The sequence below is a fragment of the Mytilus californianus genome, unplaced genomic scaffold (genome assembly GCF_021869535.1).
Source record: "Mytilus californianus isolate M0D057914Y unplaced genomic scaffold, xbMytCali1.0.p SCAF_3, whole genome shotgun sequence".
Lineage (NCBI taxonomy): Eukaryota > Metazoa > Mollusca > Bivalvia > Mytilida > Mytilidae > Mytilus > Mytilus californianus.
The window spans coordinates 79770771-79797091 of NW_026262679.1; the positions used below are offsets into that span (position 1 = coordinate 79770771).

The 26321-nt window shown below is 32.1% G+C and overlaps 2 protein-coding genes across 6 annotated transcripts in view; one reads left to right on the forward strand and one right to left on the reverse strand.

Moving 5' to 3' along the window:
- Positions 1–23641, reverse strand: part of LOC127735152 (uncharacterized) — a 45480-nt gene extending 21839 nt beyond the window's left edge. For both annotated transcript variants that reach the window (XM_052245249.1, XM_052245248.1), the window contains exons 1-11: positions 23559–23641; positions 20634–20828; positions 14534–14628; positions 12000–12190; positions 11656–11714; positions 10930–11096; positions 9841–9899; positions 8326–8405; positions 2748–2893; positions 1561–1677; positions 669–938 (exon numbers count right to left, since the gene is read on the reverse strand). In XM_052245249.1, coding sequence (XP_052101209.1) covers positions 669–938; positions 1561–1677; positions 2748–2893; positions 8326–8405; positions 9841–9899; positions 10930–11096; positions 11656–11714; positions 12000–12190; positions 14534–14628; positions 20634–20818 — 1369 coding nt within the window. In that variant the 5' untranslated portion in view covers positions 20819–20828; positions 23559–23641. The remainder of the gene's footprint in view (positions 1–668; positions 939–1560; positions 1678–2747; positions 2894–8325; positions 8406–9840; positions 9900–10929; positions 11097–11655; positions 11715–11999; positions 12191–14533; positions 14629–20633; positions 20829–23558) is intronic.
- A 324-nt stretch (positions 23642–23965) lies between these two features.
- The window catches only part of LOC127735156 (uncharacterized), a 54024-nt gene continuing 51668 nt past the window's right edge, over positions 23966–26321 (forward strand). For all 4 annotated transcript variants that reach the window (XM_052245252.1, XM_052245254.1, XM_052245255.1 and 1 more), the window contains exon 1: positions 23966–24177. In XM_052245252.1, the coding sequence (XP_052101212.1) occupies positions 24133–24177 (45 nt within the window). In that variant the 5' untranslated portion in view covers positions 23966–24132. The remainder of the gene's footprint in view (positions 24178–26321) is intronic.

Genomic DNA, 26321 nt, shown 5'->3' on the forward strand with positions numbered 1-26321 from the left:
GAAAGCTTCTATGTAATGTATGGTTTTCCTCATCAGACCCACTTCCATATAACTTGAAAGGAATAAAATTTTCAACAACAAAAAATAAAATCTTAAGAGAATTTAGTTTCACATCTCCCTTTGTAGATTTTTTTTATATATGAGTTTCACTTTGTGGAACTAGCAAAATGTTTTCTTATTGAATGGGACATTAGATACTGTCTTTCGATAAGATGGAAGCTTCAGTCCAATTTTTAATTCTATATATTCTATATTCTTTTTTGTTTGCAATACACTTCAATAATACAGTTTACCAATCACTAATGACAACCAGAACAAAACAAGTAAAAAGTTGACACTGCCATTAGATGCTTACCAAACCCCACATTTATTTATAAGTGTCATATATGACCTTGACCTCTGACTCAAAAATCAATAGGCTTCATCTTCCCTATACGTTTTTTTTATTTTTAATTTAATCAAGCAAAGGAAATTCTGGTTACCAAAAGAAAATCATTGTTCATTTTTTTCTCTCCAATCTTTTTTTGCAATAGTGACCTTAATCTTTGCCCTTTTGACCCCAAAATCATATATCTTTCATCTAAATAAGTTTCATCCAAATCGTTGCTATGTCTTGCCTTTGTAGCAAGATGCAGGAGGGACATAAATCAATTTTTCTTATTGATTACCTTTTCCAAAAGAAGAAGAATTTTGACTTAAACTCTGCCCAAATGATTTATTTTGTCCAAAAGATGAAGTCTGTTTTGGTGAATTCTGCCCAAATGATGAAGTCTGTTGAGATGTATTCTGTCCAAAAGATGAAGTCTGCCCAAATGATGAAGTCTGCGGAGATGAATTTTGCCCAAATGATGAAGTCTGTCCAAATGAGGATGTTTTCTGAGCACTATCATCTGACTGGTTCAAAGCAGATTTCCATGAAAATGTAGATGAAGGCTGGGCTAAATGACAAATATAAAAAATATTGATAATTATTATACTGTCTGTTAGAATCCTTTTTTTTCATTGCTAAAATTCTTTATTATTGCATAGACTTAAACAAAAATTTGGGAAAGGGATTCTGTTTCCTGATAATCAGAACAGCTTTTGTAAATAGTAATTGTATAACTGGTCAATCAATAGTTGTTTCACATTAGTCGGCAACCTTGGCCAAATTATTGTCTTCACCTCAAACCACTTTATAAAAGGAATAATTGTTGTACAATCCAAAGAAAAAAGTGAACCATTATCTTCTACTCTGTCTTCTACTCTGAATCAAAATGAGGTGTGGAGCCTGATAAGAAATTAAGAACTTTTCTTTGGTTACATGCCTAGGTCTACTGGTTTGGTCAAAATTTGACAGTCAGACTAATAAAAAGAATAAAGTTCTGTTATAAACATTACAACATTTGACTTTGAGAAAAGTTACAAATAAACTCCCATTTTGCCATATATTTACCATGTACTATTTCAGTTATTATATCGAGTTGTCAACAAGATTACAGAACAAAAACATACAGTACTACCATTATTTCATCCTTTTCATAAAGTATTGTCAGTGAAATAAGAGAATAAATACATTACCACTACTTGTACTGCTGCTTTTGTTTTCATTGTCCCAAGATTCATCATCATCTACAATTACACTCCTTGCAGAACTTTGTCCTCCACCGGACCCCCATGATACTTTACCACCTGACTCTAAAAGAAGAGCAATTCATTATGATACCAACAGACACCACTGCTGCAACAAAACAACACTTATATACTAAAAGATACCACTGCAGCAACATAGCAACTTTATCATATTAACAGATCCTCCCCTTCTCACTTTTCCTTTTTTTTTTTTGAGAATTGAATGCAACTTTGTCCAAAATGCATATTCACTTAATATCAAAAATACAGTATACAGATGTCAAATCCTTGAACAAAGTGATTTAAATCTTTAAGTTATATCAAAAGACATCTGATACATCAGAGTTCTTTCATTGGAAAATTCTTCACACACCCATTATCAATATAAGTTAAACAATGATGTTAATTTTCATTTTTCAAAATAATCATTTGAAACCTCTAACACCTCAACATTATTTATTCTGAGTTCTTTTCAACCCTCATACTTCTTAATACTAATTGTCAATACCCTGAAAGATGAATAAGCATATCATGATTATCATCAATCAACACCATCTTGAATCTTTTATGCCCATATGCATGCAGGTGCAAAAATGCTCAAATGGACACTTTTAGAAAATCCACATCTTTGTTCATATAACTAATATAAGATATCTACTTTCCTTTGAGGAAATGAAGCACTGTAGTAATATTTCCAGGCAAGAAATATAGAATTTTCGTATATTTCTATTATTTTTTTGGTTAAAAATTAGAGTCAAGTGGAAATTTGTAAAGAATGTTGCAATTACAGTTTGCATCAGCTATAACTGCATTGTTACTGCTTGTTGTGCTCGTACATCACTTATGAAATAAAATATGAAATTTTACAATACAGGCATTCTCTGCACAAAAGCCAAAATTATTACTGTCGATCAAATTGATTAAGAACAGTCAATATCAGCAAAGCAGATTTATTTGCAGATAATATTCGCTGATTAACTTGCAACAACAAATATCAACAAAGTTGGTCCTTCAGTAAATTTTTTAGACCGACCATAAACAACAAATGATGGCAATAGATCATACCATCATTTTGGCCGTGCAAAATAAGAACAGTGTTCCACCTGAGATCTTCTTTGTAGATTATATCATCTTACCTTCTCTCCTTGTATTTTGTTTTGGTTGGCCGCCATCTTTTACTGCAATTCTACAGTTCAATCTGCGACCTTTGTGTTCAAGGCTATCTAATTTTTGTACACAACTCTGAGCACTACTGTTATCACTGAAGGTAACAAATGAAAATCTGAAAAAAAGAAGCAATCATAAAACAATAAAACAGGAGTGTACAAATTGTCTTGCTAATATAAATAAGAAGATGTGGTATGAGTGCCAATGAGACAACTATCCGTCCAAGTCAAAGCATATCCAACTTCTGATACAAACAAGGATCAAGAAGAACTAGAGGCTCACCTAGGTCTTGGTGCATCTTCAACATTGTAGACTACTGTTTACAGTTTCTTTCTTATTAAGTTTTTGCCCAAAACACAAAAGATGGTAAAAAAATATCATCTTTTATTGGCAATCACTCCTATCTACTAACTTTTTTGGCAGAATTTGACCTGATTGTAGATCTTGTCTTGCTGATCATTTTTTGTTCTTTAAAGTTTCTATCTTTCTTTTATAGTTTTTAAGATAATATGCAAAAAAGCCAAAAATGGGTAAAAATCGTCATCAAAGAGCAATAACTTCAATAACCAGTGGACTGAAGAATTCAGTTTTTAGACTTATTTGTAGATCTTGTCTTGCTGATCACTTTTGTTGTTCAGACGATGGATGCCTAGTGATGAGAAAAGCCAGGGATGATTCCAGGTGTTTTCAAATGGGTCCCTCGACCATCAAATTGGGAATTTTCATCCCAATTGGGAATTTTTTATACATAAAATCTAAGACGAAATAACATTATTTTCCTGTAAACACGGAAAATGTTTATTAAGTTTCACCTGTACACTGCTGTAAGAATTTAAAACATTTTGAATAATCCTGGACGGGTACTGATAATGATATATGTGATTACCAGATCGCTTGACAGCTATTACATGAAGATCATTGCAAATGATGCAATATCTTTTGAAGGCGTGCATCTTAGCTATGGTAACATAATGCCTTTTACATGCAAAACAGCTAACATAAACCACTGAAAAAATGGGTATTTTTTTCAACAATAGGTCATCTTTATAAATTTACATTGATTCAAATTGAATTCAAATTGAACTGGCAAATTGTCAAATTCAGAAAAGCTATGTACAAAAGTTTAAGTACTTAATTGCATGATAAGATAATTTTGTGGTTTTTGCTGGCTGTTTTATATGTTAATTTTTTTTCATCAGGTGTAACCCTAAGAAACAGGAAATTAAAGCATTGAACCATTGTATTTAAATATTATTTGGATCATCTTTACAACTTTTGAAACGGTTCCATAATGTTGACATCCTATTTCATGAATGATCTATCATCCACATGTATTTTCAAAAACGCTCAAACTTTTGTCTTTTGAAGAAATGGAGCCTGACAAAATATATAATAATTTCCTTTACAAAACAAGTTTTCATCATATCATATAACTGGCTCTGCTGGGCAATCTGCTTTCACGAGCCGAGGTCTGCTTTAATAAGACACATTTGAAAAGAGCATCTTTTTTGTCAACCTGCTGGGCGATCTGCTTTTACGAGATCAAATACTCCCATAACATTTTCATCAATTGAATCCGGCTGCTAAAATCTATGATAAACGGAACGATTTCAACTTCCCAATTATCAATTTCCCATTTCTCAGCAGTAACATACCCTCTGCCCCTTCGTATGGTGTTTACATATCTCAATTGATACGTTATTCTCGTGCTTGTTCACACTATACGGACTTCATATACAGGAGTGTGCTCCTTACGCAGAAACTGCTCCAACAAAGTTATGAGGAGGACAGATTAAAAATAAACAGCTGCGCCATGAGCGCATGATACGCCCATCGTCTTGTGTGTGAATTATTATTCAATAACCATAAATAGTTTCTGACATACAGCCTGACATGCGAAGGCCCCCTTTTTTTAACTAAGAAGTGTAAAATTTTAAGCAATAATCATAAATCGTTTTTGAGATACGGCGCGACATGTGAAAACCCACCCCCCTTTTAAAAAAAAAGAAAAAAATCAATATCTCAAAAATAAACTTTTGAATCAAAACCAAAAAGTATACAGATCTTTAGATTAATATAACTAAGAAGTGTGTAAAATTTTAAGCAATAATCATAAATCGGTTTTGAGATACGGCGTGACATGTGAAAAACCCCTCCCCCTTTTTTTACAAAATACTCAATAACTCAAAAATAAATTTTGAATCATCACCAAAAAGTATACAGATCTAAAGATTAATATAACTAAGAAGTGTGTAAAGTTTTAAGCAATAATCATAAATTGTTTTTGAGATACGGCGCGACATGTGAAAAAAAACACACACCTGTTTTAGTTACTAAGTCCCGTAACTCAAAAAGTTTTAATCTTATTTTCACCAAAAAGTATACAGATCGTTTGACCATCATAAGAAACAACTATGTTAAGTTTCATAAAATTTGGATAAGTTGTTCTGATGTTACTGTGCAACATGTTTACGCAAGACAGACAGACAGACAGACGGAAGGACAGACGGACGGACGGACACCGGACATTTGTATACCATAATACGTCCCGTCAAAAATTGACGGGCGTATAATGACACTCCGTAAATTTTACGGACACCATCACGAATAGACCACTTTCGAGTTCATCCTTCACCGGAAAAAACTCGTCAATTATGTGCGCCTTTATGACGTCATTTACCAGATAGAGGGGATCGCCTGTATCCCTGCACTATTAACGTTCATCAAGCGTCTTAGTGATTGTCATTGTGCAGGATAAACTAGAAATAATGTTTATTTTGTAAGTACTTAATCACAATTCCCTAATGACAGTAGTGCTGATTGTCAATTATGAGAATTTAATTTGTCATATAATTCGTGCAATATAGCATTATAGTTTTCCAACCACTTGCTCAACATTGGAACGGAAGTGACGATGCCCCTAAACGCACAAATGATGTTCACTAAAACCAGAATTTTTGACAGAAATGCATAGAACTCGAAAGTTGTCTATTGGTTGATCCATACGATGTGTCTTTGTCCAAACTAACTAAGGACATTTTTACCACGTGGTTTGTCATTACGTCGTCTGATCTTTTAATTACCTAACGTGACTTATTCCCGATTGTGACTGTTTTGCTGAGTGTGAAACCGCATTGCTATAAGACGTGTCAAGGTACTTTTCTATCCCAAATTCATGTATTTAATTTTGATGTTATATTTGTTATTCTCGTCGGATTTTGTCAAATGTCTTAACGTCTTTTCTGTTATATTCGTGTGTTATGGTAAAGATAATTAATCACCCCTTCATTTATTAGATTTTAGTTTGGTTCAACGAAATTTATACGATATATTTGGTTTACAGTTTGATTCAGAAGAAACACCGACATAGCTAGATAATACAATTAATTATCTAGTTACTACCACAATTTGATATTAATAGTATTGTAATTTTCATTGTTATTAATAAATGTAATGTCAGTATTACAAATCTAATCTTGAATCAATCCTAATCCTATCTTATTTTTGGGAAATATTTTTACAAATTCAATGTGACGTCACTTTGTGTGTTTTTTTAGAATTTCAAATGTGACGTCACTTTGTGCGTTGAGGCTTTGGCTAACTCGGCTGTGTATTTTTATGTGTTGGATTAAGTTGTTTTATGTAATGTATCCGTTTTTATTCTGTAGTTAGTCCCCACTTCGGTTTTATCATGTATATCTATTATAAAGTCATTTTATAAAATTTACTGTTTGCAAAATTATAAATTATTCTAAATTATAAGGATGTTCTTGTCCCAGGCAGAAAACCCTGGCCGTGTTAGGCGCAACTTTTTGGAAGTTTTGGTCCTTGTATCTCTTCAGCTTTGTACTTGTTTTAGCTTTCAAACTTTTTTCATCTGAGGGTCACTGGTTGGTCTTTGAGACGCATGTCTGGCGTATTGAATTTTAAGCCTAGTACCTTTTGTTAGCTATTATTCGTGTGTTTCTTTGTCCTATATGTTCTCCCATTTATTTGTATTGTGGTCCTGTCATGTGATGTTGTCGTTTTGGTGTTGTGTTTGACATTGCCATAAAAGCGGGAGGTTTGGCATGCCACAAAACCAGGTTCAACCCACCATTTTTTTCTTAAAATGTCCTGTACCAAGTCAGGAAAATGGCCATTGTTATATTATAGTTCGTTTCTGTGTGTGTTACATTTTAATGTTGTGTTTTTGTTGTGTCGTTGTTCTCCTCTTATATTTGATGCGTTTCCCTCAGTTTTAGTTTGTAACCCGGATTTGTTTTTATCTCTATCGATTTATGAGTTTCGAACAGCGGTATACTACTGTTGCCTTTATTTAACCACATGTTGACATAATTAAATTGTTGTTAATTAAATGCAATCGTTGACAGCATTCTTATCCAGATTTTAAAATGCTCAGAAGACAAATTAGGAAAAATTATAGTTGCCTAAATCGGTGATGGAATCATTTCCGGAAATATCGATTTTTATTTCATTTTTCCTGAATTGGGAAATATGATTCACATAAATTTTTTGGGAGCCGCCAGCCGATTTTAGGGCCGCTCAGCAGCCCTAAACTATATAGTAGAATCATCCCTGAAAGCTCACATGGCCCTTCGGCCAGGTGAGCTAATAAAAATTTTGAAACTTAATTTAACAGTATTATTATTAAAAGATAAATAAATGTCTAAGGGGTATAATTTCATTCCCCAGAAAAAAAAGGAAAACTTGATTAGTAGCCCGTCATTATACAAAAACAAAAGCCTCAGTGTTATTGTGCTTGTTTTGAATGTGGGAGGTTGTACTTTTGATTCCAGTCTGGGTCAAACCAAAGACTTCAAAATTGGTATTCTGCTTCTCCACTAATCATGTAGCATTTAGGAGTAAGAGCAAAGACTGGTCAGATAGGACTCAGAATAATGTGTCCAGGTATGGTGGGCAATGTTTATATAAATTATCTTCCATGTCCAAAATTACCTAAAAAGTAGGAAACCTAAAACAAGGCACAATCTTGACCTGTAACTCACTGACATAAAAACAGTCTTAAAAATAAATGGAGAATGTGTCCATGGGACACAGTTCATGGACACAGTTGATGCCCCTGCTTGAATATAACGTTATAAAGGGGCATAACTCGAGAACGGTAAAGTGAGGCCACCCAAATTTGAACTTGATCTGTGTTTTGTGGTAATAAGCATCGTGTTTAAGTTTCATAACATCTGGTTGAGGCAAACTTAAGTTAGAGAACGGAAGCCAATTTTGGAATATGTATGGACGGACAAGGGAAACACTTAATGCCCCTATGGAAAAGTCATCATGCAAATCAAAAGTTCAGAAAAGTGCAATTTACAAAAATTATGCAAGGTCACAGGTCAATATTTTGCTAAAAGTAGGATGGCTGGAATGAAACTTGATTTGCATCTAAAGAATCTGCATCAATTTTAGAATAAAATCTGGTCAAGCATAATTTCCATGTACTGTGGATTCACATTGGGCCAGGTGAGCTGAAAAAAAAGTATCTGAAAACCTACTTTTTCCCTAGGTAAAAGTTGGCAATATACTTACACTTTTTTGTCATCATTTCTGGCTTTTCTAACCCTGACATCAGTGGGTTTAAATTCTTCACAAAGTTCTCTGACATCATCCTAATAAGCACAAAAATCAAACTATACATAATGACAGGAAAATGTAGATCAGTACAACAATTAGTATATAAACATATTCAGAATTGATACCATTGAAAACAATGTCAATCCATGCATTATTGAAGCCAATAATAATTACAGGTCAGTCAGCTGCTTGAAGTGCAAAAGTTTTAAACCCTTACGTCAAAATAAATATTCTTTAGCTTATTTTTAGTGGGGAATAACAAATTAATGACCTACACAAATGTTGAAATTATGCATGCAATAGCTAAAATTTTCCCACTGCCCATATTTGAACAAGAGTGCACACTCTGAAATGTCTTGCCTGCATTACTGTTCATGATTGAAGTTATGTTGAAAGTCTTAAAGGTTAAACAATAAGTGTTATATAAAATAAACATTATCAATGATCCATGTAAATGAGTAATCCCTATGTCTTGCATTCTGAAATTATCGTCATAAGTTAGACAATAAACTGCAGATCTAACAAGATGTGTTGAAACGACATGAAAATCAGCATAGTGGAGCGAAACATAAACTTGATCTGTAACTCATCATGGTAGACTTACAGATAAAAAATCAGAGCAAAATCTGAAGGCGTATAAAAAAAAGTCCGTAAAACTGTGATTTTCAACAATTTATCAAATTCCAAAGCCCGTAATTTCGGCAAAAATTTGCAGAACAGAACGAAACTTAAACTTGATCTGCAACTCATCATGGTTAACTCACATTCCAAAAATCAACCCAATATCTGAAGGTGTTTAGAAAAAAAGTATGTATAACTGTGATTTTCAACAATTTATCAAAGTCCAAAGTCCGTAGTTTCGGCAAAAATTTGCAGAACAGAACGAAACTTAAACTTGATCTGTAACTCATCATGGTTAGCTCACATTCCAAAAATCACCCCAATATCTGAAGGTGTTTAGAAAAAAAGTATGTATAACTGTGATTTTCAACAATTTATCAAAGCCCAAAGCCCATAATTTTGGCAAACATTAGCAAAGTGGAACGAAACTTAAACTTAATCTGTAACTCATCATGATTAACTCACATACCAAAATTCAGCCCAATATCTGAAGGCGTTTAGAAAAAAATTGTGTATACTGTAAATTCAGAAATTATTGCGATGTTTTTATTATTGCGAAAAATGCAACAGGGTTATAATCGCAATAATTTAAACTCGCATTTTGAAATTTTTTATATGAATTAAACAGGATTTTTTTCAATATCGCAAAAATTTAAATCGCATTTAAGTCTAAAATGACAAAATCGCAATAATAAATGCACGCAATAATTTCTAAATTTACAGTAATGGTTTGTTGCGGAATGATGGAATAACAGAATGACGGAATGATGGACAAGGGTAAAACTATATGGCCCTGACAACTTTGTTACAGGGCCATAAAAACTGCTGATGCAATAATATTCTTCTTACCTCTGTAACAGATTTATCTAAATTCCCAACATATACTTCATTGTCTTCATCTGTATTATCTGAAACAAGAACCCAAATGTTTGGGAGTTTTATTGTAGAGCTGTTTTTATACTGTCAAGACATTTTAAAGGTGCAAAAATTAAGGTATGAAAAACATTTTTTTTAAAGCACACAACATGAAAGATTACCAAAATCAAATGCTTTCTGAAAGTCTTTTTTTGATATTAGTTGATTGAGAAGTTCTAAAGAGAAATCTCAGATTTCACACCAGCATTTATTTAAAACAAGTCTTCTACTAGCTTCAGTAAAATACCATTGGTACATACATGACAACATACAGGTTGTATCAAGGAAGGAACCTTTCTGTCATTTCAATCACAGTAAGTGTGGACACAGAATTGTGTTTTACATAGTAGTCTGTAAGTCTAATGACCACTTCAAAGACTATTATTTTTTTAATGATGTAGTTCTTCATTGTTGTCAATTTGGCTGATGTTATCTAACTTGTATTATTTAGCTTTACCAAGATAAAGCAGTGTCTTATGATTGTATCCAATACATTTGATGGTTGGGTATTAAGTCATGTTACCAAGGAAAGGTTTACTTACAGAATGAAAAAAATAGAATTAAGCTTGATCAAAATTTCAGAACTCCAAAATATTTTAAACTGGGTTGCACTTGTAAAGCTTAAATCATAGGTTTAATTGCCATCTACTCATGTGTAGTTATAGTAATGCTTACAACATTTCATTTGTCAATAACTCTTGACATTGCTTAATAATATACTAATCTTTCATTGATAATCTGCAGAAATTCTATTTTACACTGAATGTATCACTTACTTATCTTTAGATAAATTTGGTTAAGATCAACAAATATGATAAAGAAATAAAACATTGAATTATTCATATTTAAAAATAAGTGACATTTTCTATTTTTCCATTCTTTAAAACCAATAATTTTTATCATATGAATCTTTAGCACCACTTGGATTTTTTGGCAGCACATTCCCATTATCTTGTTATACATTTTTGGACTTTGTACCCTTGTCTCCATGATTAATATTTGGCAGAATATAAAATGACTTACCAGACTTTTTCTTTGATATAATAAAATCATCATCCCTTTTCTGGGCTCTTGGTTGATTTGGACCCTTTGCACATTTTTCCTCTGCAATTCTCAATGTTAATTCTCCCTGATACTTTTCAAGGCATTTTATGGCACTTTCTTTTATAGTGTATCGAAGAAAAATCATTCTGAAAAAAAAAGTATACTTGAAAATTGTCAAATATTATTCATTTATCATTGACTCTAAACTGACTCTACTCTGCTGCATTGGTTTACCCCCCCCCCCCCTACTTATTGGCCAAATAAGCAAAATTCACAGGTAAGAGGGGTGCAAATGAAAATTTATCTACTGATTTGAGCTATCTTTAGTAACAGCATCCATGTTGGTTGGTTGTCTAGGTCTTGAAATGGAGATTCCAAAAGAGGTGCATCAATATAATTTATTCAGTAGTAGATCAACCGTAATTTAACCTTATTTGCCTCCCTGTTCAGTAGGGAATGATTTTAAAAACACGTTATGATGAAGCATAACAAATGACAATTTACAAAGTGATAGCAAGAATGCTCATAAACCATGATGTGTATTTTGAAAGACAAAGATATAACAATACCATGCTTCAAAAAAAGCTTAGGATGAAATACATAAAAGGAGCTTAAGGCTACAAAATTTTGTTTTCAACTTTCTATAAACATGTTAAGCCTTTGAAATTTTAAAACATATTCATTGAAATGACTATCCTATTTTACCTGGGAATCATATGCACTTCAAATAATCCTGGATAAACACCAAACTTTTCTTCTAGGTTCTAAAAAGACAGAAATAAATAAAAACAAAAAAGATAAACATGCCATAGCTTTTTTATGTCCCCTTTTACAATATGATTGTTTGAAACATCTCGGATAGTCCAGGAAATAATGTAGGTGGGGTTGGACATTGGACAACACTTTCTTTTATACCCCCATCACGCACATTTGTGTTTCTATTTGTAACAGAATTATTTGGCTTCCAATGTATTATCCACAGAAAAAATATAATGTGTGTGCAACCCTCCCAAACATTGTTTCCAATAAAAGTCCAAAGAAAATCCTACCTCTTTCGTGACATCATCATTTTCTTTGAACTTAGGATAGCACAGTGTATAATGTCCTCTCATATTAGGTTGAAAGTGACCATATTTATCATCGCCATTGGCATTACTACTGTTCATGTTGCCAAAACTGTTGTTATTCGTGTTACCAAAATTATTTCTCCTCCTATCTGCCTTTCCTTCAGTGGAACTTTCTGCAATAAAAAATACCTATACTAACAAAAAATATTTATTTTCTATGTGCATTTTGATACATCATGATACATATATAAGTGGTATCCATTTTTCATTCCTACCATGAATGTTTACATATAAACATGAGATTTATTTGCATATTGTAATTACAAGCACAATATTGATTGATTGATAGTGTTTTAAATCACTTTCAGCTCTCTTTGCTATATTGTTGCGGCCAATTTTTTATTGACGAAGAAACCGCATAATAAATTACATGTTGACACATAGCTTTTCCAATAAGAGAATTCATACCTTTTTAAATGATTAATCAATACTGTAAACCAACTTATTTTCGCGGATTCTTTATTTCGAAATTCGCCCTTTCAAGCCTATTGCACGATTTTCAAATTTTCTTGATGTAGTTGAATAAGGAAAGATTACATAGTCGCGATGATTTTATATTCGCATTATTTTTCTACTCTTGAAAGTTGCAAAAATTAGTTGGTTTACAGTATGTAAATTGACAATTAATATATCAAAGATATCATTAGGAATATTGTTTAAAGGGGCATTGACTCAAATTCTCATATTCAATTTATAACATACTAAAAGGTATATCCAAATAATACAAAGGGATAATACAAAGTCTAAAATGAACAATTTACGACGCACTAACTCGATAATATGTATCAGCATTTCATGTGTATTTTAGTCTAGACGCCATCTAATTAACCATCGAGTTGACCTCCGAAGACTGCCGACAGTCATATAACCCAATATAAACATAAACATAGATCTAAATAGATAGAGAACTCTTGCAATTGAATTTTTCTAGGTCTGTTTGATTTCATATTAAAGGTATACAAAATATAATAATAATATCAGAGTTCTCGATAAGTGGTGGTCCTAGGGATTTGACCACCACATTTTTGGGAAAGACCAACACAATTTTGGTAAATTGCAATAGAAATGTTAATGAGGACCTGCATATTTTCTTCAAGGACCACCAGACAAAAAAAGATTTCGAGAACTCTGTAATAATCGTTTTTAACTGTATAACAATGAGTTTTTAAAGATCGAATCAGTCAACTCAAATGCTTTACCCTTGTTTCACTTCCAATGTTACGTTGGCAATCTTTTCTTTTCAATAGCTGAACACGCCTAGTTCAAGCATAACCCATCTCCAGCTAAGAGTTCAATTGAAGTTCACATGAATACAGATTTAATGAGGTCGAATTATTCACTTGCAAGTGAATAATTCATTAGCAATGTTTCTTTGCTTCTTTTGACAAAACTGAACCAAACTGGCTGTTAAAAGCGAATTATTATATCACTATTCAATTGATGAATGAACAAAAATAAAAGAACAGAGTTCCAATGTCCCCCTTGTTGCACTTATTTAATATTTCCAAGAGGCATAACTCTTTTAATCGTCCACCATTATAGAACTTGTTCGAGATATTACTGATATTAACCTATAGTATAAGTTTTATAAAAATCTGGCAAGAGTTGTACCCATGAGAGTGCTAACGAGGCCATTTTCCATAAATTTAATATTTCCAAGGGACAAAAATCTTTTAAAAAAAGTCGATCGTCCACCATTTTAGAACTTTTCCAAGATATAGCTGATATTAACCTATAGTATAAGTTTTATAAAAATCTGGCAATAATTGTACCCATGAGAACGCTAACGAGGCAATTTTCCATAAATTTAATATTTCTAAGGGGCATAACTCTTTTAAAAAAAGTCGATCGTCCACCATTTTAAAACTTGTCTGAGATATTGCTGATATTAGCCTAAAGTATAAGTTTTATAAAAATCTGGCAAGAATTGTACCTGTGAGAGCGCTAACAACACAGACGCACGGACTCCCGGTATTTCCATGTCCCCCGCAACGCGTTACGCAGGGACAAAAAAAAATCCTTTTTTTTTTTTATATTGTAGCTAATGGCCCTTTAATATCAGGTTTTAAAGAATCACAAATTGTTTGTGCTATGTCAAGTCTTACTGTATAGTCACTATTTTTTGGCTGAGTAGAAAACAGTAAAACTATGTACCTCACAAGAATTACCTACTGTGTGAATTCTCCTGTTTTTTTACACAATTCCCAGCCATATGAGGTCAAATGAGAAGTGGTGGTTGCCTTTTCCATGTATCAATATTTTATTCACATTGAATAAATGGCTATGCTGTGGGAATCATGTTACCAATGAAACATATTAAATACTAAATACAGATACTTTAATTAACTTAAAAATTGCTCTTTAACTGTAAATGTAATATGTCAAATGAAAAACCTCAAATTGTGAACCTTTTCACAATCAATTTATTTCTAAAACTTATCAAATTGTTCTTTTACCAGCAGCTAACTTGGCAGCAAGTGGTGTATAGGAAGAATTTGGATCTACTTTTCCAAACATCTTGTAGGCCATATCTTTGTCACTGAATTCTAACCTGAAATATAATTTATTAAGAACAATATAAAAATAAGAAGATGTGGTATGATTGCCAATGAGACAACTCTCCGACAGAAATCAAATGACATAGAAGCCAGTTTGATTTCCTCTTTTGCATTCAGGTTGAAAAAAGTATTGTGCCTATGGCAATATTAGCAAATTTATGATTTATGGCAAAAAAAGAAATAATTCACACTAAATTTCCGAATTCATACATACATGTACATGACATACTAACGGCTATTTTTGGACAGGTTGCATCAAGTGCAAATTGCCTTATAAAATATAGCATGGGGAAAAATGGGTACTACTTTTTTGTAATCAATTCCTACAGATCTAAACCAACTTACTTGAAACCTCACAGAAATATTGCTCACTTACTGAAATTGTGCGCTTGCTATTATGGATTTGTTTGCAGATTTCCCCCATTTTTCATGACTTTGGGAAAGTTGTGTTTCAGCAAAATTTACAAGAGGTTACCAATTTTGTGAATTGGTTGAAACTGTAGGAGGAGTTGGTTTAACCAACTCATTCTATAGTTTTCAACCCATATCCTTGAATTTGCACAGAAACATTGCACACATATAGACCTTGTGCAATGGCTATCATGGAATTGTTTGAGGTTTTTTTTCTTATTTTTCTTGTGAACTCCAAAAGAAAGTACAAACTTTACGTAATGAACTCCTATAGTTTTCAACCCAGATTCTTCAAACCTTTGATCCTAAGCAACCCTCTTTCTGGAGTTGTTAACCCTCCTCCTCCCTTTCCCCTTTATTTACGATTCATATTCAATATACTACTTTAAATTGATCAAATTCAAATTCTGCAGTCTCTATTGATACATAATCCGAACACCTCACAGGAATTCAGGAAAACAATTTTTGTCACTTGTTGAAAAAATCAACTGAAACCCTGTTAATTTCAACATGTTCAAGTCGTGTGTCATCATTTACAGTATTTTCATGATAAAATCTGTTTTCTGCCATCAAGTAGAAGCTGAAAATTTTTGTAAACGATTCTAGAACATGTCACTTTTGTTAAAATAAACCAAAATCACAACAAAATATCAACTGGAAAAGTTGTGCTTGTCATTTACTGAAAATAGGGAAAGGGCGTGTAAATCACAAACAAATACAGTTAGGGTGTGCAGAAATTCTGTATTAATAGAATTAAACGTTGCAGAATGTAAACAAAAATCATGAAATCCAGTTCATTCTGCACCCCAACCTGGTCGTTTTAATTTTGAAGTAAAAGACTGGACTAAGCATGCCTATCGGTAAATACGGTAATTATCGCAATACAAAAGCATTTTTTAACAATCAATTAACCATATAATTTCCTCAACTTTTAGAATGAGTTGTAAACATGGTAAATATAAAGATTCTACCAAAGAGATAGTGACATATAATACTTCTTCATATGATAGTTGATTTTTAAAATCTTAAAAACATGAGGCTTGCCTCAAGGGATACAGAGACAGCACGCCTTTCTTTAATGCTTTTTAGATTAAATTTCATCATGGCAAACTTTTAATTTTCTGGAGATTAGCAAAAATATTGTAGCCTTACTGCAAAGACTTACAGTAGTACCATACAAGGTTAACCTTTTTCAAGCCTTCACAAGAGCAATAAATTGCTTCGCCGAGAGCAGCTGGATACGACCGCAGAGGTCCAACTCTGAACAGTTGGGGCAAAAATGGACACAATATTCGCGCTTGATACAGGTCTGAATTTGGATTGCAATTAAATATTTGACACATAATAGGTTTCTGACACAGAATAAATGTAGTCAAAGAACTTAAAATTGGTTATATGATTTGAATTTATATTCAATTTTTTGCTTTTGTGCAATACATTATGCTGTTGCAAATTGACCCCCCCCCCCCCCTTTTTTGTGCTTTTTAATTTCTGAAATCTGAAATGAGAAAAAATTGTCCCCACCCCACATCCTTACCACATAAAAGTAGAGATTATTTGATTAGGTGTAAAATTTGATCTATACATTCTATCCAAAATCTGAGACTATCTTTTGTAGATAATGGCTCTAGGAACAACATATTATAAAATAAACCCCCTCGGGGTATCCATGAAGAAGCTAATTTCAATTGAAAGTCGAAATTTCTTGTAAAAGTTTATAGACACAGTTAAAATTATAATTAATTACATAATTGTTGTATAATACTAACATTGCATTAATTTGAAAGAGTAATCTGTTAGCTATCCATAAATACCACTTTTATAAATTTTCAAGCATTATAAAGAAAGTTACAGCATTTTAAAACTGGGGAGTTGGAGGTATCAAATCTTTGTATTGTGCTACCTTAAATACATCATAAAAGTCTTAATATAGAAAATGACATACATAATCATGGCTAAAACTAATATTCCTTAATCAGCATTTTTAATAGTAACTTCTAAAAATAAATTGACAGCTAATCACCTCAAGACAATACAACATTACTTTATACATAATTTAAAAGCAGTGTAAGGGAGGTAATCCAAACATAACATTGTACTTTTAAGTAATTGTCCATTAACCAGGAAACCGTTGTTAATCCCCCTTTTTTGCCCCTTATTCCTAAATGGTTTGAGCCATAACCAGGGGTTCAAATTAGCGGTGGTCAGAGGTCCGTGACTTTCCATTTACGGATTCGGACCTTCTTGCCAGTAGTTAGTTACACTCGACGGACTTTCATATTTTTGCAGATTAAAAATGTTACAAAAGCATTTTGAACAAAAAATATAAAAATCTGATATAAAAATAACCTTAAAATATGCAGCTTTACTGAAAGGAAACTTGTGTGTTTGCTTAAATTCTTCACAATTGATTTGATGTGTAGTCAAATGAATGGTTGTTGTACAATACTACGGGGAAACTAATGAATATGATTTTAAAACATAAGATAACTAGTAAACAGTATGGGTCTGTTTGGTTTTGGGGTGACCTCTTCCAAAAGAAAACATGATGAAACAGGGGATACAGTGGGGGTGATCGATGAAACGACTTAACGCAGCCCGAAAGACAGGATCTGACTAAAGACCAAAAATATGACAGGGAAAAACAAGAACTTTTTTTACCCTACACACAGCGAAAGGGAAAGTGCCCTGATTCGTTGGACAAAAAAAACCTTAAAACTTGACCCCTTAAAAATCATGATGAAAAATTACCACCAAGCATCTATATATCTTGCCAAAAAAGTGGTTAAAAGAAACTGACCCCAATTAAGTTTGAAAACGAAGTTGAGCAGAGCTGTTATCTGACACAAAGTTAGGGCCGTGTGTTCTTAAGCAACAATTGCAACCAAGTGTTGGGGGAAATGGGAAGCCCTTTTCTGACTAAATTCATTTAAGAAATTCAGAAAAAAATTAGGTTTATGTAGTTAGATATGAAGAGTGCTTTTGAATGGTAAGCATTTCAGAGCTCCAGATAAGCTGCATATTTGCGTGATCACGCAATAAAAATAATTAATAAACTGCTTCGCTGAGCACAGCTAGATACGCCCACAGAGGTCCAACCCTGAACAGTTGGGGCAAAAATGGACACAATATTCAGGTCTAAATTTGGATTGTAATTAAATATTTGACATATTATAGGTTTCTGAATAAATGTAGTCAATGAACTTGAAATTGGTTATATGAATTAAATTTATATTCAATTAAAGATTTCTTGCTATTGTGCAATACTTAGTAAATCTGTTGTCAGACTATAAACAAATAAAGTTCAATTAATTCTCAATGTCATATTAGAAATTTATGAAAATAAAAAGATGCTTACATCAATAGATATAAACAATTCACCAAAGTTTCATGAGAATTGGTGACAGCATTTTTGAGTTATTGTCCGAAAACTGGAAAATCACCCCTTTTTTTAATGAATAAAACCCCATAACTCAGAAATGTAAAATGAAAAAATTTATAAAATTCTAAAGGGAGCTTACATCAATACATACAAACAATTCACCAAAGTTTCATAAGAATTGCTGAAAGCATTTTTGAGTTTTTGTCAGAAAACTGGAAAATCCCCCCTTTTTTTATGAATAAAACCCTGTAACTCGGAAACCTAAAATCTAAATTTTATAAAAAACGAAAGGGAGCTCACGTCAATAGATATAAACAATTCACCAAAGTTTTATGCAAATTGGTTAAAGCATTTTTGAGTTAATGTCCGACATGTTGACGACGGACAGACGGATGGACAGACGGACGGACGGACAGAGGTATACCATAATACGTCCCGTAAATGGGCGTATAAAAACCCAATGCAATTGCCCATTGCAGGGTTCAATAACCCAATTAATTCAAAGGAAAACCCAATTATATGCCAAAAACATGGGTTCTTAACGCTTTTATTTGCTATCGTTTGCGTTATTTACCCTTACTTGATTACAGTCGTCGCGTAAATCTATTTTTATAATATTTATAATTGGAAATGTCCTTTCGTTCTAAAAATAGAGCCCTGCATCAAGTAGCTGTAATGGGTCCCTGTTGGAATTTTCCGTTGCTCAAAAGGTACACGTGTTTATGAAAACAATTCGATCTTCTCGCCGTTTATCCAATTAGCGTGTGACATGCTGTCATATTTTTTCGAATTGCTCGGGATTTATCATAACATACAATGAATTAAACGAAAGTAAATGTCCGGTAAAAATATTGAATAGAAGCATGTTTTCGGCTTCTTTTTGATAGCTGAGGGAAAGTTATGATGATAACAAGACTCAGCTAGTGATTTTAGGAAGCGGCCATTGAACGCACTGGCGTGTTTGCGTACCATAACGAGAACATTGCTAGAGCGATAAACACGGGGTTCCGTCAAAAACGAATACAGTTGGAAAAAGTGAAAGGCCAAATCAATTATGACATATGTAGTTTGAAAGCATCGGAAACCAAAAGTTCTGATAAGGGACAACTTAACCCAGATTTATGTAAATTGAATTAAACGAAAACAGTTTATATATTATTTTTTTTCATTTTAGTTGATGAGTGAATACACATATCCGTTTTTTACGTCAATGCAGCTTGACACTTTCTTTGTTTTTGGTCTAATTGTTCTAGATGCTTAAGATAGTTGTCTTATTGGCAAGTGCAGTATAACATTGTCATTTATTTACTTGATGTTGCAGAATTATTTGTAAATTTAAGTTGAATGTGGTCTCCGTCATTTTAAACCACCCTATAAACCTCAAGGTTTTGGGGGTATATCTTAAATCTGGAAAATTCTTTTTATTTTTATTAAAAAGTAGATCTGGCAAATAGGTGAAAGGACTGGCAAAACTTTCTTACAGCACCTAAATTTCACATAAATTACACAAAAATCTAAACACTTAGCCACACCTACCCCAACTATAATTAAACTGTAGGGTGATCATATGGGATCTAGAAAGGCAATTAGTTCCTGTCCAACTAGTGACACCTGCTGCAGTTTACATAAGTTTTGAGAAAATACAAAACTGACCTTCTAAGAATAAAAGAGTACCTTTACGTGTTTTTGGTCAAAGGTCCGGGACCTTCCATTGGCTAAAGTAAATTTGAACCCCTGCCATAACCCCCAAAGCCAATACTAACCATCCCTTTGTGGTATGGAAACTTGTGGTCTAATTTCAGAGAGAGCCATACACCTTTCCACAAGTTATTGTCAGGAAACTAGAAAAATGCTTATTTGGGCCCCTTTTTGGCCCCTAATTCCTAAACTGTTAGGACCATAACCCCCAAAATCAATCCCAACCTTCCTTTTGTGGTTATAAACCTTGTGTTTAAATTTCATAGACTTCTATTTTCCTATATTAAAGTTATTGTCCGGAAACAAAATGTCTTCGGAAGACGACGATGTGATACCAATATACAACTGCAAAATTTTTTGCGGTCGTATAAAAACAGGACATGACAAAGAAATTTGACGACATATTTGATTTTGTACTTTTGAAGAACACATGCCACACATTATTACAGAAACACAACCAGCTAGGAAAGTTTTAAACCAGGTAAGAGTAGGAAAAATGTGTTTTACCTCACAACTTCTGGCATGGCTTTAATCAGATCATTCATGTTATCAAATCCAATTTGTCTCCAATTCAGTTGCTCTTTAAGCAAGTTCTTGTAGTCTCTTGAAAAATCACTGACTAGAATTCCTCCAACTTTTGACAGAAGTACAGCTCTGACGTTTCTCTTGATGTTTTCTGGAACTGTACCCATAGTGTATTTTCTATAAATAAAGTGGATCAATTATTATGTATGCAATTCATTTAGCTTAGCTATTGACAAGACTGATGAAATTGTAATTAATAAATATGTCTTTTCTATATACCTGTATTTGAAATTGAATTTATCTTGGTTTTGATGGTAAAAATGTTATTCCAAGTATTACTTAAAGATACACAATAAAAGAAACCCAAGAACACAATAAAATCTGTAAAGGGTTCCACGGAACTGTGTTGCCTGTGATTGCTGCTGTAAGTGTAAAAGTGTATTGTTGACTGCCAAAAACTATATCTATTTATCAGTAAAATTATGTCCAAACAAGAATGTGTCCATAGTACATGGATGCCCCACTCACACTATCATTTTCTATGTTCAGTGGACCGTGAAATTGGGGTCAAAACTCTACTTTGGCATAAAATAAGAAAGATCATATCATAGGGAACATGTGTACTAAGTTTCAAGTTGATTAGACTTCAACTTCATCAAAAACTACCTTGACCAAAAAACTTTAACCTGAAGCGGGACAGACGGACGGACGAACGGACAGACAAATGGACGCACAGACCAAAAATCATAATGCCCCTAGGTGGGGCATAAAAATTTTTAAAAATTAAACTTTTTTTTAGGAGCTATATCTTGATCTTGAAGGAGCTTAAGTCCAAGTTTCATAACATTCCATGTTGATTTCACGAAATTATTGATCTCTAATCGAAGTCAAATCGCTATCAAAATCTGTATAAGGGAGACAACTTGTGATTTACAAGTCACACAGGTAAATAAAAATGGTGACCGACAAGGAAAATCAAACTTTTCGAAAAGACCCAGGACTAATACTGTCGACATTCAAATTTTATAAATACAATGGCAACTTTAAACATCCTCCTATTTTACAATCAAAACTACATGTATTCAAACGGGAAACTGAGCGTCTGTTTAAGTTATCATTTTACGATGATTTTCATCTGAGGATTTTGCGTAATCACTCAGCTGATTTGTTTTTATTTTTATTTCTTGCAAGTCCATCAGTTGTACTACTATTCGGTAGGTTAAGGATGGAAATTAACGATAGATTTTTTATATTCATTGAATAAAAATTGAAATATAAAAGGTAGACAGCTGATGGATGATGTGGTTGCAAACATACGACACATGACCAGCTTGTGATCAGCAGTGGATTTTTTTTCACGACCATTTCGTAGATAAGGAAGATATCTTTTATAAAACAAAATGATAGAAATTAGCTCTTTATCGGTTAATAAATATGCGATTGACAAATATCTTCATTTATAGGTTTACAATCGTTCACGATAATCTCAATTTACAACTGACATGATGTCCTGGATATTCAATAATGTTTTACAAAAATAATGACAAGTGGTGATATAAATTAAATTGCCCAGTCATGTGAAATTCATTAGGTAAACTGGGAGTTATATTTTTCTGGACTTTTAAAAATAAATTGAGGCAGATGCACATGAATTTAATGCATCATATAAATATTACTAGGCTACATGTCCTGGGACATGTCCCAAGCAACAAATTTTATTTAAACTTAAATTCAAGTTCACAGTACAAATGGTATCAATAAATAAATAACAACTATATTGTCTAACCCTTTTTATTAAGATTTTCAATATATACATTATGTATAATAATATATGAAAAAAATGCAAGTATATTTTTTATTGCTTATAAATTAGTGATATGCACGAATACACTATGTAATCGAAACGGTAATGGAATCTCATTTCTCCCTACTCTCTCATGGAAGGAGAAGTCCAAAATCCTAGATTAGGCCCTGCACAAGTTCAATCATCAGTAAAATACCGAAAAATGATGAAGACAAAATATTTTCAAAGTTTTGCTTGAACCTTATTCAGTTAATCATAAAAAAAAAAGTTTCTTCCAAATTAAGTTTCAATAACAGTTCTAATTTGGCAATTTCAAAATTTGAAGCAATTAAAATTATTATTTAGTATCGATATATTTTAACACAACAAGAACAAAATATTAGATATATGTAGCACTTCAAATACAATGTACTAAGTGAGAATCTGAAATTTTACTACAAATAATGCAAAGGGAGATAATTTTGTGTAGCCCAATTAGGCTATTTTAGCCAGATCAAGCTATAATATATTAGCTCAAAACAGAACCTTTTTAATAACGATATTTGTTGTAGAATAACAAGAGCAAAGTGATATATTACACTTGAAATTTTCTGCTTTAAAAACTTTTGGAAACTTTACAATTTATAGAATTACCATATTATCAAGCCATAATAACCCAAAAAATAAATAACTGATGCTGTTAGATTATTTTAATCAATCTTTTTTAAGCACTGGTAATTTTCCAACTACAACTGATGTGTACTCTAGTTTGTAAACAAAGAAAACGAAAGTATCCATGATTTATATTTTTTTAACTTCCCTTCATTTTCCATGCTAAGTTGGAAAATGATATGTTATCATTTTCTTTTGTAAATATGACAGCACCTTTAAATATCAACCTTCACCAAGCAAGCGATATTGTTGTCGCTGTGTATGTCATCTGTGAACTGGCGGACAGGTACTATTGTACCAATTAATGACATTTATATAGTCAGATAGTAGGCAACCGACAAATCGTGCAAGAATTTGTGCCTAAAAGAATAGCTTACATATATCATTTTACAAATGCATATATATTGTATTGAGAAGGAAATCATATTTAAAAAGATAACATATTCACATACTATATTCTCTGCAAAAATGTAGAAATTAAGGAGAAACTGTTTTGATTCCAAATTTAGCATGCGTGTTCTCCATTAAGTTTATGTTTCTCGATTGCGGAAAGGAGAGGGTATTTTCCGGAAAACTATTAACTATTTTATTGTTTAAAGAACGGAAAAAAGAGAAAATGGTATATTTCAAAGATTAAAAATTCAGTGTATATTAATTTAAAATTTTTGTTTATTAACATATAAAATGTTTTCACTTTTCAAGCACAATTTGTATAAAATTAGATCGGGGCACAAGACTCTTTATATACTTCGAATTGATTCCCGCGTAAATTTCAGATTGCCATGAAGTGAAGCGTGACAGGGTCAATAGGTAGTTATTAAACTGTTTAGGTAAATGCAATACACAAATCCAACACAGGTACATATATGAATTAAATAAAGAACTTCCTCATTGTAAGCGATAAACCTGTCAATCGGGTTCAGTGTTTCTCATATCTCAGACTGACGATTAGTTAAATATAAAATACTAAGTCTAATAACTTTAACTATATAATATCCACTGTTATTAGCATGATAAAATTGCAAAATGAAGGAATATAGATTTCATGAAGGATGTCTTGACCACAAATGGGTATGTTGATTTTTTTTTATTATTTTTTTTTCTTCTAATAAACACAATTAAGTTAAATACAAAGTTGTAGTTTTCAACTTTTGTACAGTAACATTCATAGTAGATACTAAGTAGATAATTTTTTTTTACAGATGTCCATTTTTGCTTTGGCAATCACATTATTATGCATATATTTAAAGTGTCAAACCTTTATCATTCATACTAAAAAAAATCACTGCATAGTGTTATCTATTTTTTGCTATCATTCTTAAAACAATGTTGACAGAATTACACATTGTATTGTTTGTCTTTTATCTAATGTTTAATGTATTAAATGGTAGTTAATAAGAATTGGCCGAAATGTGACCCTTTAAAGTTTCTTTACTGAATGTTGTTTATTTAATATTACCAGTATTATAAATAAATACATGTAACAGTGATAACTTCTGTTTTTAAATTAAAAAGAAGTCTGCTTGTTTCAATCCTTAAACAGTTAAAAATAAATATGTTACAATGCAAGAAAAAAATAGATTGAAAAAGTCATTTATACCCACCTGTCTAGAGGCAGTAATCTAATGATAATAATTAACAAATCCTTCAAATGCAAATCACAAATCTTGTTTTAATAAAGTTATTTTTGCAAGTTTTTCTGTATTTAATGATTCAGTATAGAACTACACAATATACATATATGATTAAAATTAATAATCTAAGACTGATAATTTTTGAAAAAATGTTTGCTTTCTTAAATTTTCTTCAAAAGTAATAAGTAAACATCAGTATAATGAGTTTAGGGATTACTAGTGCATTTGTTTTTATGCAATATATATTTTTTACTGCATTTGTTTCTTATAGAGGTTCTTACATAATGAGTAGCTTTTTCTTTTTATTGATTTAAATTGTAAAAGAGATGCCAGTACAGATTTTGTACATGTGTCACTGTTTAACATGTTTTAATCATTAGTACTTTTAAATGATAGTCCATGTATGCAGTCTATGCCAAAATCAGAAGATTAAAATAATGAAAATTAGAATTAAGACAGTATTGTCATTTACCTATCTTATTAAAAAATGTAGGGATTTTCCCCAATGTCTACAATCAGGTCAAAAACTTGAACAGAGTCTTCTGAAACTTATTAAGTGTTCACTAGAATTTGCTGATAGGGAATTTTTAGAGATGAATAAAAGATAAACATGATATAGATGAACAGCTTTTTGTTTACACAGGATTTCACCAAACACCAGTGTTGGTGATGTTTGATGACTGAATTTTTATAAGTATATTTTTATAAACACAGTTCCCAATAAAATTGAGAATGGAAATGGGGAATATTTCCTTTTACTTTTTGATAAAGATGAAATGACAAACAAAATCTATATAATTAAAAAAAAATCTTAAAAATTTCAAATTTATCTGAGTTTGAAATATTTTTGGATAAATATTTATGTAAATCATATGGGAAGTTTTGAACAAGATAAAGATAAGCACTGTTTACTTATGATATATAAGTTTATTTGGCTCACTTGTTAATACTGCTCTAGGTCAATACTATATATAGGATGACTTTTTTCTGACGTCTGTTGGTTCATTTTGCAAACCTGACTAAAGATCATCTTTTGTCATGATTTTGATTAATTTAATGCATGACTTTTAAATAGTTGCAAGAAGATTTAAGTGTTTGCTATGACTGAGAGTAAATAACATGGTATATGCTTCCCAAATAAATAATCCTACTCTTTTCCCATTTCTCACAATTTCATACAAAGTTTCCCTTTTCCTCTCATCTTTTTTTACCCCTTTTCTTTCTTAAAACAATTCACATCCCATTTTTCTTAATTTCCAAAAAGCTTGTTTCCTCATCATTGATATACCACTCTGTAACTTGAATATGAAGTCCCCCTCACTCTATAAATGATAAATCATGTTTAAAAACCTATTATTGATCAGTGTTTGAAGTAAGTGCTTGCTCATTTGCCCACTAAAGTTGAAATTGGCAGGGGGAAATCCAGATGAAATATATATAAATTATTGAAGGACTTTCAAAACTACTCTTATAAAGTATTGAAACAATTGCAAATCATGTTTATCACTCATTGTTCAAAAGGTTTTGAACATACTAGAAAAGAATATCATATGGTCAAATTTTATCTTCAATGGGCAAGTT